The sequence below is a fragment of the Idiotropiscis lumnitzeri genome, chromosome 10 (genome assembly GCF_059441095.1).
Source record: "Idiotropiscis lumnitzeri isolate Australia: NSW breed Sydney's pygmy pipehorse chromosome 10, RoL_Ilum_1.0, whole genome shotgun sequence".
NCBI lineage: Eukaryota > Metazoa > Chordata > Actinopteri > Syngnathiformes > Syngnathidae > Idiotropiscis > Idiotropiscis lumnitzeri.
The window spans coordinates 15,714,465-15,732,414 of NC_142400.1; the positions used below are offsets into that span (position 1 = coordinate 15,714,465).

Genomic DNA, 17,950 nt, shown 5'->3' on the forward strand with positions numbered 1-17,950 from the left:
TATTCTTCTTCGACTGCTTCTTCTTTTTCTTCTTCGTCTTCTTTTTTCTTCTTCTTCTTCTTCAACGGCTGTTTGCAAACTGGAATAGCGCATTACTGCCACCCATTGATTTGCAGTGATTACTGTTTTGGCTAAACTATTTGCGATAAAAAAACAAATGAAAAACAAAACAATATTAAAACATAAATACACACAATACATTACACTTCGTAAATATTTTATAACACACTGCCCTCAAAACTCTGAATAAACTTGTAATGGATGTTATCTTTCTTGCTTTCATAAAATTCTAGTTTACATGTTAACTGAAAAATTAATTTGTTTAACAGACTGCATCTCTCTTTAAATTGCGCCTCCATTTCACATTTTTACATTCCGCAACTACAGGTTGATTTGATTCGATTTCATTGCAAATTACGCATTCCAATTTTCAGGTTATCCTATAGACTTTTATCCCTCCTGTCACCCTTGTGACATTCTTCTGTGCCTGACATCATGACTTTGTTCCCGGGCTATTCCTTTAATATCCAGATACCTGCTGGCCCTTTTTACTGCACTACACGTGTAGAAGGTACAAATAACCACTTCATTAAAATATACAGCTAATGTTCACCATAAAGTACTTTTCTATCATTTCAGTACTCTTACCTTTACAGTACTTTTATCATTGCAATATTTTTATCATTGCAGTATTTTCAATCATTCAGTAGTTTTTATCATTACAGAGTTCACCCTCTGTATAATGGACAGGCATTAGGAGTGTTTCCTTACACTTAGATATGTTTATACTGTCTATATTTGCATGCTTTTTATGAATGTCTGCTGTTAATGTTATACATTAACGGCTACATTACGCCGCCGACTCTGTGTGATCTATATCTTTGCTGCTGTAACACCTCAAATTTCCCCATTGTGGGACTAATAAAGGACATCTTTATCTTTATAATATCATAATTAGAAGGTTAAATGTTAATACAATTGTTGAATAATAAAAATAAGAACATGGGGGGTGGGGAAACAAGTATGATTTAACGTGTCTATTATAATTTACGAGGTATATTATTTTCGTTATTATGATGATGATGGTGGTGATTAATATTATTGTTATTATTATTATTGTTAGTAGTAGTTGTTGTAGTAGTAATAGTAGTAGTAGTAGTAGTAGTAGTAGTAGAAATAATATTATATTATACAATAATATATATTACGTATGAGCGTGTAATTTGTTTAATTAGGAGGTGAAGGACATTTGAAACAAATTAATCGCGAAGAAAATAATGTGTGCTATAAAAAAGGTAAAGAGGGCGTTATGAACAAAGAGTGGAGTCAAAGGGGCGTGGGGGGCTAGCAGGCAAACGTCATCAGCGTGTAGTTGTAGTGGAGTAGCAGACAGACAGACAGACACAGCGAGAGAGAGAGAGAGAGAGAGAGAGAGAGAGAGAGAGAGAGAGAGAGAGAGAGACACAGACGAACAGATAGACTCCCCGCAGGGATCCCCACGGTCACACGCGACTGTGAACTGTGTCGATGGCTGCCAGAAAGGAGTAACTTGGTGAAGGCTGCCGCAAAACATTATTTAGTCACCCAGAAAGTGTCCGGAGCGCTATTCATATTACCATGGAGCAAGAATTTGAAGACATTGATTTCTCCGGGGGATGGCAAAACATTTACAACGTAAGTTTGTCGGCATTTACTGGGCCTCTGGTGTTTTGATGACGCGTGTTTGCTAATTAAACTACTACGCTCATTTGATTGCATTTTTAACTTCAGATGCATTTCCAAGCGAGCAATCTAATTCTAGTCACGTGGCTATTTAATCTATTTTTGTGAATGAGACTTAGTTAACCCACCCACTTTTCTTGAAAGACTAAGGAGAACTAGCTCTCGGTGCTAGTTGTCCTCGACTTCCGCAGCAAGAAAACGTGCAAATGCAGCGTTCCAAGTTGAGCTCAGTTAGCTAATGCCGTTTGACCACAGCAGCAGCAGAAGCAGAACCCGCCGCCGTACCCGCTCGCGTCAGTTTCTGAGAAGTCATCGTCAGGACTTCCAAAGAAGGCACGTGTTGTACCGCCATCTCCAAGGGAGCTGTGCGTTCACATTATCACACATCGGTTCCGGTTTAACCCAAGCTGTGAGCATGTCAGATAAAACCTACTTAGGTTCAAAAGCAACACTCACGCACGCAACAAGAGCAGCAATGACAATGAATAGAAACTGTTTTCTTAGAAAACAGCGGGTACATTTTTGTTACATGTTAGTACATGTACATGCAGAATGCTAGAGTCCAATGTGTACAATGAGATCCTTTGTACTAGTAATAATCTTCATCGTAAATAGTAGTGGTCACTGGTTTATGCAGGTATTTAAATTTTATGTTTCAGTTTAAATCGTGTTTCAAATAACTGTTTTCCCGCTTAAGCAGTTTATAGCGTTTTTAACTAACTACTTTTACTCTATACTCTATATATTCACTCAGGCATATTCATGTTAATTAACCTGAGCCCATGCTGGACTGGCCATGTGGCTTGCAGGGCAGATACCCGGAAGGTCAGGATCTTTTGGTGACCGATACGGTGCTATTTGGTTATTATTTTCCTCAATCAAGCCCACAATTTAATGGCTGTCCATTAATCCATTAACAATCCAGACAGCAAATTGAAGCAGTCAACATCAGTGGCAGCCAGGGGTAGTCAGGAGTCATGTCTGAATATTTTCTTTTAAGAATTTGACTTTATAATGAAGCATTTGCATCTTGCTGTCAATGCCAATTATATTCAATATTTTAAAAACCATAGCAAGCCAACATGACTGAGAAGTCATTGTTTATCATAGTATCCACAGTCATGGTTTAATTAATTTAAAGGCACACATAAGGCTGGGACGATAATTCAATATCAACATGTATCGCGATAGTCACGTGATCAATATCAATGGAAAATGGTTCAGATAAAATGTTTGAGAGAAAAAAATAAGAACTGAGACCATGACCGCTGCTTTGTGTTGTAGGCAGTGCACAGCATCCTCCGAACACGAAGAAGAGTCATTTAAACCAATGAAAAAGATGCAGATAGACTGGCAATGACACCTGCGTGCATCATACACGGAACGAGAGAGTGGCGTAACTTCGTTCAAATAACTGACCAGTTGACTCGGTGCAATACGATGATATGATACTCATTAACCTGATTAAGCACCTCCGGATGGAGACGTGGAGTTCAAGTAAAGGAGTTCCCTGTCTCGATATGCTCGCGCCATGTCTGATGCTCAGCATCCCACTCATGAGCCAAAATAAGGCAGTCAAATATGCATGGACTATGGCAATAATGAGTCTGCAAAAAAGATAAAGTAGTCCTAAGGTAGTTGGTCGACGCTAATGCATCCACTGCTAGAGAGTATTAGTTCACTACACATTGTAAGAACATAGAATGAAGGGTAATGTAGGTATATTAACAATATTGTTTTGGGGTAGCATGCACCGGTGGAGGTAATGCTACACAATACACATTACAGTGTACACAATAGTTAAAGGTTAAAAACAAGAATTATCCACGTTGTCTGATATGAAATACAAAACGGGAGTTTAATATTGATACTGACCAGTTTACTTGACTTTTTCATAGTTGCGTTGACTTGTTTAAGTCTCAAGTTTTATATTGTTGATTTCCTGTGAAAAACATGCATCTCCCCAATTTGTTGCCTTATATATATTTTTTTATGTTCACATTAATGGGATGTCTGCAACGTAGAAACAGTACCGTTAACATAATAATAAAAAAATAAACGAAAAAAAATGGACGCGTGATTTTCACTTGAGAGTGAAAATTCAACCTTTTTTTCCCCCATTGGTTCAACCGTTAAAAAAAAGAAGAAAAATAATCAATCTAAATTGTTCGCGACCAAGATGAAATAGTTATACCGCAATATACTTTTCTGCCATATCGCCCAGCCTTAGGCACACATATCCAGAACCTTGCGCAACACATTCATAATGCTAGTAGGCACACCTAAGTAAACAGCTGCATTTACAATTGTGAAAAATTAAGAGATATATGTATCATTGTGCTTTTTAGATTTGATATTGTATAATATAAAATACAACTTTGTTTATAAAGCGTATTTCACAACAGCCCGAGCTTTAACTAAGCACTTTCCATATGGTGTAATACATGAATGAATGCGCCATTAATGTCGGCTCTGATTGGCTGTTAGGTTGCAAATGAATGAGATAGAAGTTGCAAAAGCAAATAAAATGGCATTATCTTGTAATTAAGTTCAGCAAAGCATTGCTTTTTACTTGGACTTGATCCTGTTTGCATTTTGGGTGTGTTTAGCAAGGTTTTTTTATGAAACACAGACTGTGGATGGTCTACTGCAAAATGCCAGGATCAATTATTGTATTTATTTATTTTTTTTCTGCTAGTCCAGTCCTGGCCTGAACTGTTCAGTACAAAACATAAACATTGAAGGGGGGGCTATTTATAATGTACTTCAGTTGCTAATTTACTGCTACTTAGGATCCTGGATTGGTTTCTGAAAATGTCTCGTTCAGAATTTTGCAGGTGCGGCTAAAATCTGTGACATTGTGTGTGAAGCTACATGTGTCATGTACCGTTTTTCTGGGTGGTCCATTTTTTCTTCAGACTCTGGAACGTAACTTCCACTAGTAGCCTCTCGACTCGTCACAGCACCCGAGCTCTGCTTCTGGTCGTCGTGGTAATTAAAGCTATACGTGAGGCTTGCAATAGTGGACGGTGGGTTATTTGCCTGTGACAGAAACATCTCCTGAAACTGGCGGAGTTCGGTGGACTTTTGCAGAGAGTGTTAAGTGTGCTGTAATATTTGATGCTTGGGATGTTACGTTAAGACCCCTGGGAACTGTTTGAAATTGTGTGTTTAAAAAAAAAAATCGACCTGTGTCTCCTTTATAACTTGAGCATTAGCCATGTCAGTGAGTTGACTGCCAAAACATTTGCCTGGGACCATGTTTACTATTTTCTTTTCACACTAGACCTAAATGCGTTTGTCTTGCATATATATTTTAATGCTTGCTAAACGTATAAATATTTTCGCATACAGATATAAAAAAAAAAGTAACTATTAAATATTTGATGACAACACATTGTTCTGAACTGCGACCATTGATGGATCGCTCAAGTTTACATTCTAATTGGCATATCCTGAAAAGTGGTATTCTTACTGTAACACTCTGGCTTGTTTTTGGAAAATAATATTTTTTTTATAGCACTTAAACAATGTTCATGGAGTGTTTTGTGAAGACAGCAATGTAGTAAAAGATATGAACAATGAAAGAGCGTTGATTGTAAAAGACCAGTCAAGCAGGAAAGCAGGACCCAATCACAACTGAAAGAATTGCAGCATGCATTGCGTTGCATTACTGGCAGAGTTCAACCCTGCATCTCGTCTAAGCAGAAACAGCGACGCCATCTTGATGGACATGACTGATTTTACAGATTATAATGAGATTGTGCGGCACGTGACAAAACATGATTTCCCAACAAGTAAGAATTTTAACGCAAACCTTTTTTTGTGTTATTCTCTGTTTCTACAGGAAATCCGTAACCAAGCCAATGAATATCCCTACAATGTGGCAAAACTTCCTGTGAATCGGAATTTGAATCGCTACAGAGATGTTAGTCCATGTAAGTCTTCCAAGCACACTTTTATGTTGAGATGACGATGATGTGCATCATGTGGTGTTAAAATAACAACAGAGAGAAAGCAACATTTAGTGCAGTGCAGTGTCGTTTTGAACTGAAATTGTGATTTGAAAAGTTGTTTTAAATGTGATATGGAATCTTCTGTATGAACCTACAACAGCGAATGTTGGAAGTGAATGAGGATTTGTTATTGTGCTGTGCTGCTGTTTTATGAACTCAAGTGAAGTTACTTTTTTTAAGTTTCCTTTTGCATTTAAATGTGAAGCTGTTGAGTTCGGTTCCACAGTTTTTCCCAAAGATGGGCACTTTACCCTGTTTTGCCAATCCAACCTCCGTTCGATACCTGGGCACCCTTCCGTCATCGTCCTTCCATTCTTATTAAAAAAAATAAAATAAATAATATACAAAAAGCATCTGCATGACGAGAGGCAAACGGCAGAAGTTTCATAGTTCATAAACATTATTTAAAGCTCATGAGCTGGCAAATTTCCTATACAGTTTCATGGTTCGTAAACACAGGTAGACGCTTTTTACCCTAAAACAATGCCAATGCTATAGTTGCAGAGCATACCGAACCTTTCACACAATCTTGTTGTCACACAAGGAAAATTCACAGATAAGCTCGGGCCGGTGTTGCACTGTAGAGATGACTGTATTAATAGCTCTTTATCCCTTTGCTCCAATTAAATGCAACTGTAAATGCTTCTTTTGGCTCATAATTGCTTCTTCACACAGCCGCACGCATCGTTTCTCTGTTTCTCTCGCTCTTTCTCGCTCGCACGCATGAATGCACGAATGAACGAAGAAACTCTCAGCTAAAGGGCCAGAACTCGCAAAAACACCAATACAAGATTTCATTCTGCTCCGAGTGCAAATACTTAAATACTATACATGCGGTTCTTGACCAGTGGGACAATTAAAGAGATGGATGAAAACCCACTTCAGTCCTTGCTAAGTTGGTCCCTTCAAAAAAAAAAAAAACTGCTCATCTCTGGTTTTTCCATTGTATGAATAAGTTTTTTGATATTCATTGTTACAAGAATTGTTGGACCACCATGACATCGTTCACCTTCTTTCAAATAATATGAATTGTGGTTAATGATGTCTTTGTAACTGGTCGTCATTCTGTCTCTGCTAACTTTAGATGATCACAGCCGGGTAAAACTAGAAAGTTCTGAAAATGACTACATCAATGCAAGTTTAGTCACAGTGGAAGAAACCCGCAGAGCTTACATTCTTTCTCAGGTGAGGTGTGCTACTAGCAGATCGTGTGTTTATGACATTTAATTAACGCTCACGTTTGACAGCAGCATATTCAATTATTTAACGAGGCTTATTTGGAGACAAAGACAATCTTGTTAATTTATTTTTGAAATCTCTTTGTGAGCACCGTATCGAATGTATTTCCTTTGGGATTTACAGGGGCCTTTACGGAACACTTGTGGTCACTTCTGGCTGATGATTTGGGAGCAGTGTTCCAAAGCTGTTATAATGCTCAACAGAATCATTGAAAAGGGATCTGTAAGTACATTTCAACTCTACTCAACTGCAGCCGCCATCATTTCTTTTGCAGTACAGACATGGATTTATTTGAAATGTTTCTTTTTGCTTGCCTTCTCTGAAATGTTTTTTTTTTTTCAATTGGTTATAACAGATTTGTAAGGTCGCGTTCACAGTGGATGAACTTTTGAAATGATTTATCTTGGTCTAATTTTTTAAAAATATATTACAAAAACTAGGCATTTGAACAGGGGTGTGTGGAGTTTACATCTACTGCTAATAAATCCGCTGCTGCGTGGAAGTCATTTTAAATTTTAGTTTGGTATTACATACGTTTATGTTATTGACACCCCCCACCCCATTTATCACTTTTACTCTTCACTCAATTATTATTTTTGTATTGAACAAACTTGATGACTTGCGAATATTTCTTGGAATTTAGCTATCTGCTTGCACAGCACCCTAAAAAATGTCAAACTCACACTCACATTGTTTTCACTCTTCTTTTTTTGGTCCTGTAGTCTGCACCAAAGTTTTGAGTCACACATTCACATTCAAATTCCGTTTGGATTCACGTTTGCTCTGATGACCCAATTGGATTGATGTAGTGTGTGAGAAAACTCAAAACATTCCAAACCATAACTCTATGCGGGGGTTTGCATAAGCACATTATTTTGTATGGCACAGAGTTCAGAATACTTCCCATGAGTGGAATTGGTTGTTATATATTTGTTTTTTCCATGTTTTTGCTTTTCCTGTGGGTCCGTGCAGCAGTTGCAGCTAAACGTAATGGTACCAGACCTCGCTTAAAACATGACAGAGCCCACCTCTCCAAGTTGAGTTTGCGCGTACCAGGGTCCCAAAGTTGGCTTTAACACGACAGTTTTATGAAAAACACACCTGGAGCGTGTGAACACAATCTATAATCTGTAACCTTTGATGACTGGAACCGTTGTTATCATAAGTAACCATTCAACTTTCACACAAAAGGTGATAACACCACAAAACCATCCTGCTTCTCAACAATAAAGATTTTTGCTCCCCCCACATATCAACAAAATGTGATGCCGTTTTTTGAAGCGCCATAAAAAAAGCCTAACAGCTGCAACTGCCTCCATATTGTTAGAGATGAGATTTAATTTCTGTGTATGTGCGTTTGTAACTAAGTTTTTCCAGTTACCGTATTTTCCGGGCCATAGGGCGCTCTTTAAAGTCCCTAATCTTGCCCAAAACAAACAAAGCGCCTTGTAAGGCGGCGCGCCCATTATATGGACTAAGCGAGCATCAACCCTTTTACTCATTGGGCTGTTCGGAGTGCATGTTAGCACACCCTGCTGGGCAAAGTCTGAGTCATTTCTTTGTTTCATTGTTTGCTTGTATGCTGAGTTTTCTTGGGTTTTGATTTGAAACCGTGACTCTAAGGAGTGTGGTGACCAGTGAAGTCCCTCCCCTGACCTTGTCTAGTAAGCTAATGCCAAGACACCTTTTATTGGTTAGAGTCATTATTATTGACAGTGATTCCTATTAGTTTCATGACATCTGTCAATGAAATGGGGTGATACCTCTGGCAGCGATTCTTTATGGGATTGAGTCCTGGTGAACTGGCATCAGCTGAGCTAGCGCGCAGCCGAGCTAGCGCGAGCAGCCGAGCTAGCGCGAGCAGCCGAGCTAGCGCGAGCAGCCGAGCTAGCGCGAGCAGCCGAGCTAGCGCGAACGTGCTAGCGGGAACGTGCTAGCGGGAGCAGCCGAGCTAGCGCGAACGTGCTAGCGCGAGCAGCCGAGCTAGCGCCTTGTTATGCGGCGCGCCTAGTATATGCATTAAAGACGGAAATAGCACCCTCAACTGGTGTTGCGCCCTTTGAGGCAGCGCGTCGTATGGCCGTAAAAATACGGTAAGTAAAGTTCCACAAAAATTAGATAACAGCACAGAGTTTTGTCTGTTTTTGCAAGTGCACAAAAGAGTCGCCATCATTGGCCTTTGCACTGTGGTCAAGTGGGCAGCAGAATAATGACATCTTCAGGTCAAGAAGTAAAGACTTTTGTTAATTCAGCCTAAAAACACACATTTATTCCAAGGTGCAATCCCCAACATTGCTTAGGTTCTATTTATTTAAGTAATTAATAAAATAAAAATAATTATTTATTCCCCAAGTATATTAAACACCCAAGGCATTTTTCTTAATGGTAATTGATGTCAAACTCCTACCAATTCAGAATAATCTCCACGTAGGATATTTGTAGAAATGTACAGATTAAAGAAATTATTTAGAAGTAAATAATGCTCAATGAACCAGTCATACTGATCCCCATCTTTTGCTGGGCCTTCTTGATGATGGATTTAATTTTGAACCCTCATTTCAAAGAAATTGTATTTCCCTGTGGAACTTGAAGGATTTAATGATTGACTCAGGAGAGTCACATAGTGGGAGGGGGAGCTGTGGAAAAAGAAATTTAATATTGAAAATATTGTATTAAATGGTACAATACTATGCACTGTTTAGCGTTTTTGAGGCTGTTATGTTTAAAAGCTGATTAATAATGATAATTAGTCACAAAATAAAATATGTATTATCAACAGCCCTGCTTTGTGTTGTGAAGTTCCATTATTTTTGGGTTGTATTTTGTTGGGCTGCAGTGCTGTGCTGACCTTAAACTGCTTCTTGGCATTTCATTGTTTAAGGCTTTGTCTAAGAAAAGGAGTGTTTTGTATTTCATTCCATTCTTGTTGTCGTGACGATTCTGTGTTGGCCAATTCTACTGATTGCCGTATGTTTAGCTCCACTTTTTTTGTGGGGTCTCACAATGTGCTTTGTGATTTCTCCACCACTTTGAACACTTGAAATACATAAGAGTCTAGTGTGCAGCAACTTGGAAATGGGGATTAGGCTATCAAGAGTTCTAGAAATAACTCACCTTTTGCTAGTAAACACTTAAGTCCAAAGTATCGAGTGTTCATTTGCCATATAAGACTACAATGCCATGGTATTGCCGACTAGAATGGACATAAAAATTATGTGGAAGTGTACATGCGGGAGACCTGCAGCTCGGCGTGTCGTTTTTGTGGTGAGGGGTTTGCATGCAAAATATACAAACAACTCATGTCTTGTACTGAATTTAGCGCTCTAATAGCTGGATATTTTAGTGGAAGAGACAAACAAACATTTAACAGAATTACAAACAATAAATTGATTGCTCCGAAAATGTTGGGGAAAGTGGCAACCGCAAAAGACTCGTGCTTTGATTTGTTTAACTTGCCCCGAGTGCATGGCAATAGTAGTAGAACGTGTTTTTCACCGATTAGAAAGAATACACCGTATGCCTGTGAAGATTATTTTCCCTGTCTGTTTGTGTTCCTACAACATTTGTGTGTGAATATTTGTTATTTGAAGGTACAATAAATGGGATTTTCCATTGACTGTGAACAATAAGCTGGCTAAGTTTATCAAACAAAGTACAAGGAGGGCAGAATAACATGTCACACGCTTGCAGCAAGCAACGCAGGGGCGTTCCGGGTGCTTCTATAATGCAGGAACTTGCAAACGCTCGCCGAACCATTTGGCACACGAATCTTTTTTTTTTGCGATTTATTACGTTTTTATGATCGTGAGAAGCTAAAATCGAAATGGCAATTAAATTTAAATTAATTTCCCAGCCCTACCTTTGTATAATTAGCTTGAAATCAGCCCATATATCATTAAGCAGCTCTAAAACTGCCTCGCTGAATAAACGATGTGTTGGGATCATTTTTGTAGCCATTTCAAAAATGTTTACACAAGCGAAAAAGCTCAGTTCCGCCTTTCATTTGGCCTGCTCTACGCTGGCACAGCTTTGCGCCTGGTTTGCATCTGGCTTTCAGTGGTATTTAATGTTCCCTGTACAGTGAAAGTAACAATGTCTTGTACATGACACACCACAAAAAAAGTGTGTAGTTAATAACCCTACCAAATCAAAAAAAAAAGGGGGGCAAGTACGGTATATGAAATGAGATTTCAAAATCGGGGAAAATGAAGCCATTCTCTCCGCTCTCGAATGCCGTGGGCGTTTCTGCTGAATGTGCTGAAACCACACACACTATTAACATCATCTCTCCTATGCCCACAACACTCCTACATATTCGAACTGCAAAAATATATACGCTTAAAGCTGCCAGTGGAGAGAATATATCTAACCGAGTCGTTTCAGTGCTTTCCACGCTCGGACAAAAGGCGCAAGCCGTCGGCAAGCTTGCCAACTAAAAGACTTCCTGTGTCACCACCTCCCCCAGGCCCGTACTTCTATTTCTACCATTCTCAATGAATTCCCTTTTTTATTATTCCAGGAAAAGTGTGCTCAGTACTGGCCAACTACAGAGGAACTTCAAGTGTCTTTCACTGACACAGGTTTTGTAGTCAGGCTACTTTCAGAGGAGGACCATTCCTATTTCACAATCCGAGTGCTAAAATTACAAAACATAAAGGTAAGCTCGAGTCTTGATACAGAAAGATTTATGCATGTGACATGTTTAGATAAGAGAATGCTTTGTCTGACAAATTGTTTTCTCAGCTGCGCTTACATTTTTTTCCCATGAGTTGTGTTGTCAAATCGTACAGCAACATTTAAATCCTGTAGTGACTAATGCAGTGTCATGTTTATTGTAATTTTTCTCCAATGACAAATGCGCCAGTAAGCCTTCACACAGTCCTCGGATCACTTTTAACATCTCACTTTGTCTTTTATAGACTGGGGAGTGGAGATCAATTTATCACTTTCACTACACTGCATGGCCGGATTTTGGTGTTCCAGAATCTCCTGCCTCCTTCCTCAACTTCCTTTTCAAGGTTCGGGAGTCTGGTTCACTGGACACAGAGCACGGCCCCTCAGTTGTGCACTGCAGTGCTGGGATTGGGCGATCTGGGACCTTTGCCTTGGTGGACACCTGTCTGGTCTTGGTGAGAACAGATATTATTTAGAAATTTGGCCAATGTGAATAGTGCTGGTTGTCATGAATTGACAAAGGCTGATAAATTCACTCCTCCCAAAAGAAATATGATCTACGTCAGAGGTATTCAATTAAAAGTCACAGAGGTCCACGACGAAAATTTCTTCCAATTAAAAGGTCCGAACCAAAGTCCGACTTCCCTTAATGTCTAGCCTATGTTCACATTTTTTTATAGTTTCAATATTTAGTCATTTTCAACAGAGCGCACTAAATAAATAAAATAAAAATATACTAAATATTTAGCAATGTTCCCATTAAACACCATTGCCAGTCAAACAAATATAAGGCGTTTATTTCACATTCAAGAAAATGTGGCTCCAGGAATTTAAGGGTACCACTTCCAGAAAAAAATCTGTAAAATATCTCCTGCAGAACTATATCAAGTGCTAAGCATTGAGTTAACATCTTTTACCTTTTTTTTCTTAAATCAAAGATTTATCAGCCTAAAAAAAACGGAAAGCCTAATTATTCAAGTAAACCAGGTCAACATGTTCAGTACACAATCAATAAAAATGTCTGTCCTCATGAAAAACTAATTTAAAATGAGCTTTGACACCAACTTTTCTTTTGAATATTTTTTAACTTCTCTTAATGAGAAAAATGAGTTAGTGACTGCCCTGCCAGTGACTTAATTCTGTGTTGGAACGAAGTCAGGGCCGTTGGGATTTGGTAGATTATTTCACACATCTGGGCTTTGTGTTTTCCTTTAAATAATGTTTGTGCAACCACATTTAAGCACTCCTTCACAACTTCCCCATCACTTGAACGTTTTTTATGTTTCCCCAAAATCCATGATACTTTTAGTGAATATTCGTTTGCATGCCGCTGGGATGTAAACGAAAATGTAAACATTTGTTATACTGCACTCGAAGTTCGATGTTTTTGCGTGCGCTCACCTCAAACGTCAGCGGATAACTGTGCACAACAGGGCGGGGCTTTGTTTCGTAGTGTCGCTTCGAAATGTTGCGACAGTTTCGGAGCATATGATGCACACTGGTTTTGAATTGTTACGTAAAGCCCTTTGAGACTGTCTGTGATTAAGGGCTATACAAATAAAATTGACTTGACTTGACTGCAGCCAGAACGAAACCAAATTTCTCCGCCCATTCATTGAAAACAACACGCATCGACCTCGCTAACTTTTTAGCAAGTCATACTGTCAGCAGCACTCTCTTCCGGTCTGCTGCGCAATTGGCAGTGGATCGTAAACAAAAGATTTGATTGGCTCAAATCAGTGACGCCTTTTCCGTATTAACTAGAATTGCAGCGCCAACGTTTGCGAATGCGCCCTGAAAAAAAATCATCATAGATTGGTCATGGGTCCGGTCTGAACCATCCGGACCGCGGTCCGCCATTTGGTGATGCCTGATCTACGTAATAATAATAACCAGCTGCAGGGGGAGCCAAATATCCTTTTGGGTTTAGAAAATAAATCTTACCTCATTATGCATTCAAACATACTGTACATACAAACATAACTTTATGTGGTGGGAGTCTATAAGTTTCATCAACAATGCACATGTTTGCAACGAACACTTCATATCAGGTAAGATTTGACAAAGTGTACTATCGTAAAATGTGCTATCAGTTTCCGCCTGGAAAATGATTTGATCTAAACTTAGTTGTGGCTGAAATTACTTTAAATTAATCATTAATTGGGGCGTTCTTTTTGTATTCTCCATGTGCTAATGCAAACCCCTTGCTAACGTTAACTGTATGTTTGAGTAGCGTCCACGCGATAGCGTATAACGTAGTAATAGGCTTCTAATGATTTATAATCCTTCACTTTATCTTTGGTGTAAAGACTCAGTTTTTTTGTTAGGTATGTGTAAATTGCACAGTGGGCAGTCCTATTAAATCGTCCATCCAGTGAGTGAGGGCGTAGGGATTGGTAAATATCGTCCCGTCAGTCAACTATTTAAAGTAACATTACGGTTGTGGGCAGTGAGTTTACTCATATACTCACTCAATCGACAATTTTTCACATACATTCCTACGTAAACAAAGCGGTTTAAATATGCTAACCGGCATTTTCAAAATGGCGCGCTAGTTTTTGCTTCCAGCTATGCCGTCACGTTGTTTACAAACTGTGAAAGGGTCTTATATAGGATGACAGATTGCGAACGCAGCATGACTAAGACTGGGGCAATACCCGGAAAGTTACACCACAATTTGTGAATGGATTGTGGATGCTTGGGCTAACGTTTTGCTTAGCACTTTTGCAAAAGTTGGTCTCATTTCTGAGGGGCCGCACGGGAACGAGCCTGACTCTGAGAGGTGAAACTGGCGTGTTCAATACTTCTACTACTACTATGTTTGTCAAGTCTGGCTGAAACCTATTGTATTGGTTAATATAGTCCAAGATTTCAGTTTTTTCTTTTCCAAGTGATAAGTCAACTGTGTTCCCTGTTTTCAAAAGCATAGATTTGCCTTTCTTTTAATCAAATAGGGAAAATGTGTTTACAGATGAATCGGAGGAATAATCCGTCCTCAGTGGACCTCCAGAAGGTCCTTCTGGACATGAGGGAATACCGCATGGGCCTGATCCAGACTGCTGACCAACTGCGTTTCTCGTACATGGCTGTCATCGAGGGAGCCAAACTTCTTGGGACCAACACTTCAGCACAGGTAGCGCTTTGTCTGGATGGCTCTCAACAGCCCCTGACTATTATTATATATTTCTTCAGGTCACATTAGGTCAAATGTTCACCACTCTGAAGTGCTGGAAATGGCTTGTGCTCTTTAACGACGAATATTAATGATTGAAAAAAAATTGCAGTTTTTGGTGTCTCCTGAAAATTTGATTGATTTCATATCTAGAACTGGATTCTCAGCTACCAAACTGGTACCTTTCCCTGCTGGTTTGGACATAAAGTAGTTAAAACACAATGACGAGGAGGAGATTTGATCCTTTTAAAGCATGTGTGGCTATGTTATATTTAATTTTAGGCTAACATTTGCATTGTTAAAAACTTGAAAATGCTAAAATCATGTGAGTCTTCTGCATGTAACCAACCAACCTGCTATATTTAACGTGGCGGAGATCTGTCCACTGCTGTGCCTTCTTCACTTCTTCACAATACATCACATTTTTCTTGTATCCCAATGCTTGGGGCATCTTATTTATTTAGTGTACAACTCCGGCAAAAGATTTTGCTACTGTCACCCTGAAATCACACCGACACCACCGCTATTGGATGTGCCGTCGGTTGTCAACAGAATTGAACATTTTTCAATTCACCGTGCTCGCTGCCATGAAGCTTCACACTGCGGCTGGAAATGAATCATGAATTGGTTGGCGGACTGTGCATTACACTCTGCTTAGTGCAGTGTGGAAAGGATATTAAACATATTAAATCTCAACATGATCTGAATTTTTGGGATGATTTTGATTGATTTAAATTTTTTGTTTATTGTTATCCTGGAATTAGGTCAAGCCGAGAAAAATGTCCAGAGATGATTTGGAGGCGGATCTGCCTCCACCGCCACCGCCACCTCCACCTCGACCCCACTTAAACAACAGCAGACCTTGCCTGGATTCCCAGCTCACCTCAAAAGACCACATGCCCTTGTTGGTGGAGAAGCCACAGTACCAAGACCACAACGAGGCAGAGAGCACTGGACGGTAAGAAAGCCGTCTTTTTGCAAGTTTTATCTGTCAAAGTAATCTCACTGACTTGAAATGTAATATAGACAAAAAATGGATGCATAGATAATTAGTCCAGTAAGGGAAGTTAAGAAAATTAAGTAAAAATATATATATAGAATTAGAATTAGAAATAGAAATCCCTTTATTGTCATTGTACTCAAGTGTGCAACGAGATTAGAGGGCTCCCCTCTCCAGTGCAATACAACAATAATACAGACAAATATATAAATAATATAGATACAAAAATTAATTGTTGAGATGGTCAAAAAACTTGACACACTGAATATTTCTGTCTGACATAAAAGACCTTTAAAGTTATTTCAAGTTTTTAAACATCAACTCGTTCTAAACATTCAATACTCAATTCTTTGTTGATTAAGTGATTGAGATAAGAATGTACATCACCACTGCATTTGTGTCCATATACGCCGGTATTGTATTTTTCGTACCATAAAACTAAGTCCTTTAATTTTCTCAAAAATCGACTGTGCGTCTTTTTGTAATGGTGTGCACCTTTCGTATGGATGATTGTCACCTTTTCAGTTTGTCGTCTTTAACTCCAATTCCTTCTTATTACGTTCGTCTTTCTCATCCGCATCTAATCCCTAGCAGATATCTATATGCTTTTGTCATACAAGAACTAGGGCTACTTCCTGTTTCTGTGTCTAAGAATATTTGAAATGTAGTTCTACTGGCTTAAGGCAAACTATTTCTGGTGATGCGTTTCCAATGCTACGATGTGGGACAATATCATTGCCGTCTGTGGGACAGCGAGGTAAACGTAGTCAAGTTCCTTCCTATTTACTTTTACATTCATGTTTGTGTTCTCGTTTTCATCCGCATCTAATCGCTAGCAGGCCGAGATAGCATTTAGCATTAACCAAAGCAATAAACACAACCACCGGTCATCACATTGACTCGCGACAACCCCCCGAAAGGTTATAAACCTAGCATAATTGTCCTAAATCTATCAAATGAATTTACAAACAATTTGAATAAACTATTTAACATATATTGCTTCAAAAATATCATGCGCCTTCTAAATTTTTGTATGATTTTTTTTTTTTTTTAATAGACCCGTCCATTGATATTACACTTATTAATACGGTGCACCAAATGGTATGTAAAAGTCTGGTAGTTATGTTTGTGTGTCGCCACAGTTTCTCCTTTAGCTCACTAAAACAATTCACACTTCATCTTTATATGTTAAAATAATCTGCTCGACGTAAATGTTTGTTGATGGGCCATTGATTCATTCCTCTTCCTTATATAGCGTGAAGAAGCGCCACCGTGAAGAGCGGATTGCCAGCACCTCACAGAAGGTCCAGCAGATGAAACAGAGACTGACCGACTCAGAGAGAAAAAAAGAGAAGTGGCAGTACTGGAGACCCATTGTGCTTAATGTTGGTGCTGGTGCCGCATTGGCTTTTGGTCTGCTCGTGTGCTGGTTGTACTCCCAGTGAGCGTCTCGCAGTCACTTCGAACTGACTCTTATTTTGCACCAGTACCTGAGATTAGGTACTTCTCAAAGTAGATTTAGAGGGTATTTATTTCTTAAGGTCACAATGCAGAAGCGCTAGATCAAATGACTGTGTATATTTTTAATAGAGCTAAAACAAAATTAGTTACATCTCAGGATCTTGGTGCCAGCATGAGGATTTCCTTTACTTCTTGTCTCTGAATGTACTGTATCATTTAATGGAAAATATGTATGAAAGGTGCAGTGCAAAAGATTTTCTTTTTTTATTTACAATGATCAGATGTGTGTAACCCATACTCTGTCACATCTTTACATTTAGAAATTCTATAATACTTTTCAGGAATTTGATACTCGTGTTGGAGTTTCTTCCCACTCCCCCATCGCCTGTTCAATTTCATTTAATGCATTCAGTATTTGTGAAATGCACCACTTGTTCTTCCATTCACATTCAGCAGGGCATCCCAAAATAGATTAAGTATATATTTTTAGGTGACTGGACACTTAAGAGCGCTGCCTTGCCTCTGTTTTCACTTCAGAAAAAAAAAAGTTTTGTCTATATATGAGTGACCATTTAGCTTTCATGTCCTTTGTTTGGATCCGACAAATGGTCGGCTCCTTCACCTCATGGTGTGCGTATTGACCCACTGGATGGGATCATTTTTGTG

The 17,950-nt window shown here is 39.0% G+C and overlaps 1 protein-coding gene across 1 annotated transcript; it reads left to right on the plus strand.

The window, feature by feature from the left end:
• Positions 1-1,376: 1,376 nt before the first annotated feature.
• Positions 1,377-17,947, plus strand: ptpn2a (protein tyrosine phosphatase non-receptor type 2a). Its single transcript, XM_088306825.1, has 9 exons — positions 1,377-1,674; positions 5,570-5,660; positions 6,823-6,923; positions 7,101-7,199; positions 11,497-11,634; positions 11,897-12,106; positions 14,623-14,784; positions 15,588-15,781; positions 17,079-17,947. The coding sequence occupies exons 1-9, from the start codon at positions 1,618-1,620 to the stop codon at positions 17,266-17,268; spliced, it is 1,242 nt and encodes a 413-aa protein (XP_088162951.1). The 5' UTR covers positions 1,377-1,617; the 3' UTR covers positions 17,269-17,947.
• The last annotated feature ends 3 nt before the right edge of the window (positions 17,948-17,950 follow it).

Coding starts and splice junctions, on each gene's coding strand:
- ptpn2a (XM_088306825.1), top strand. CDS start 1,618: ATGGAGCAAGAATTTGAAGACATTGATTTCTCCGGGGGATGGCAAAAC. Junction 1,675..5,569: donor GATGGCAAAACATTTACAAC/GTAAGTTTGTCG, acceptor CTGTTTCTACAG/GAAATCCGTAACCAAGCCAA. Junction 12,107..14,622: donor TGGACACCTGTCTGGTCTTG/GTGAGAACAGAT, acceptor ATGTGTTTACAG/ATGAATCGGAGGAATAATCC.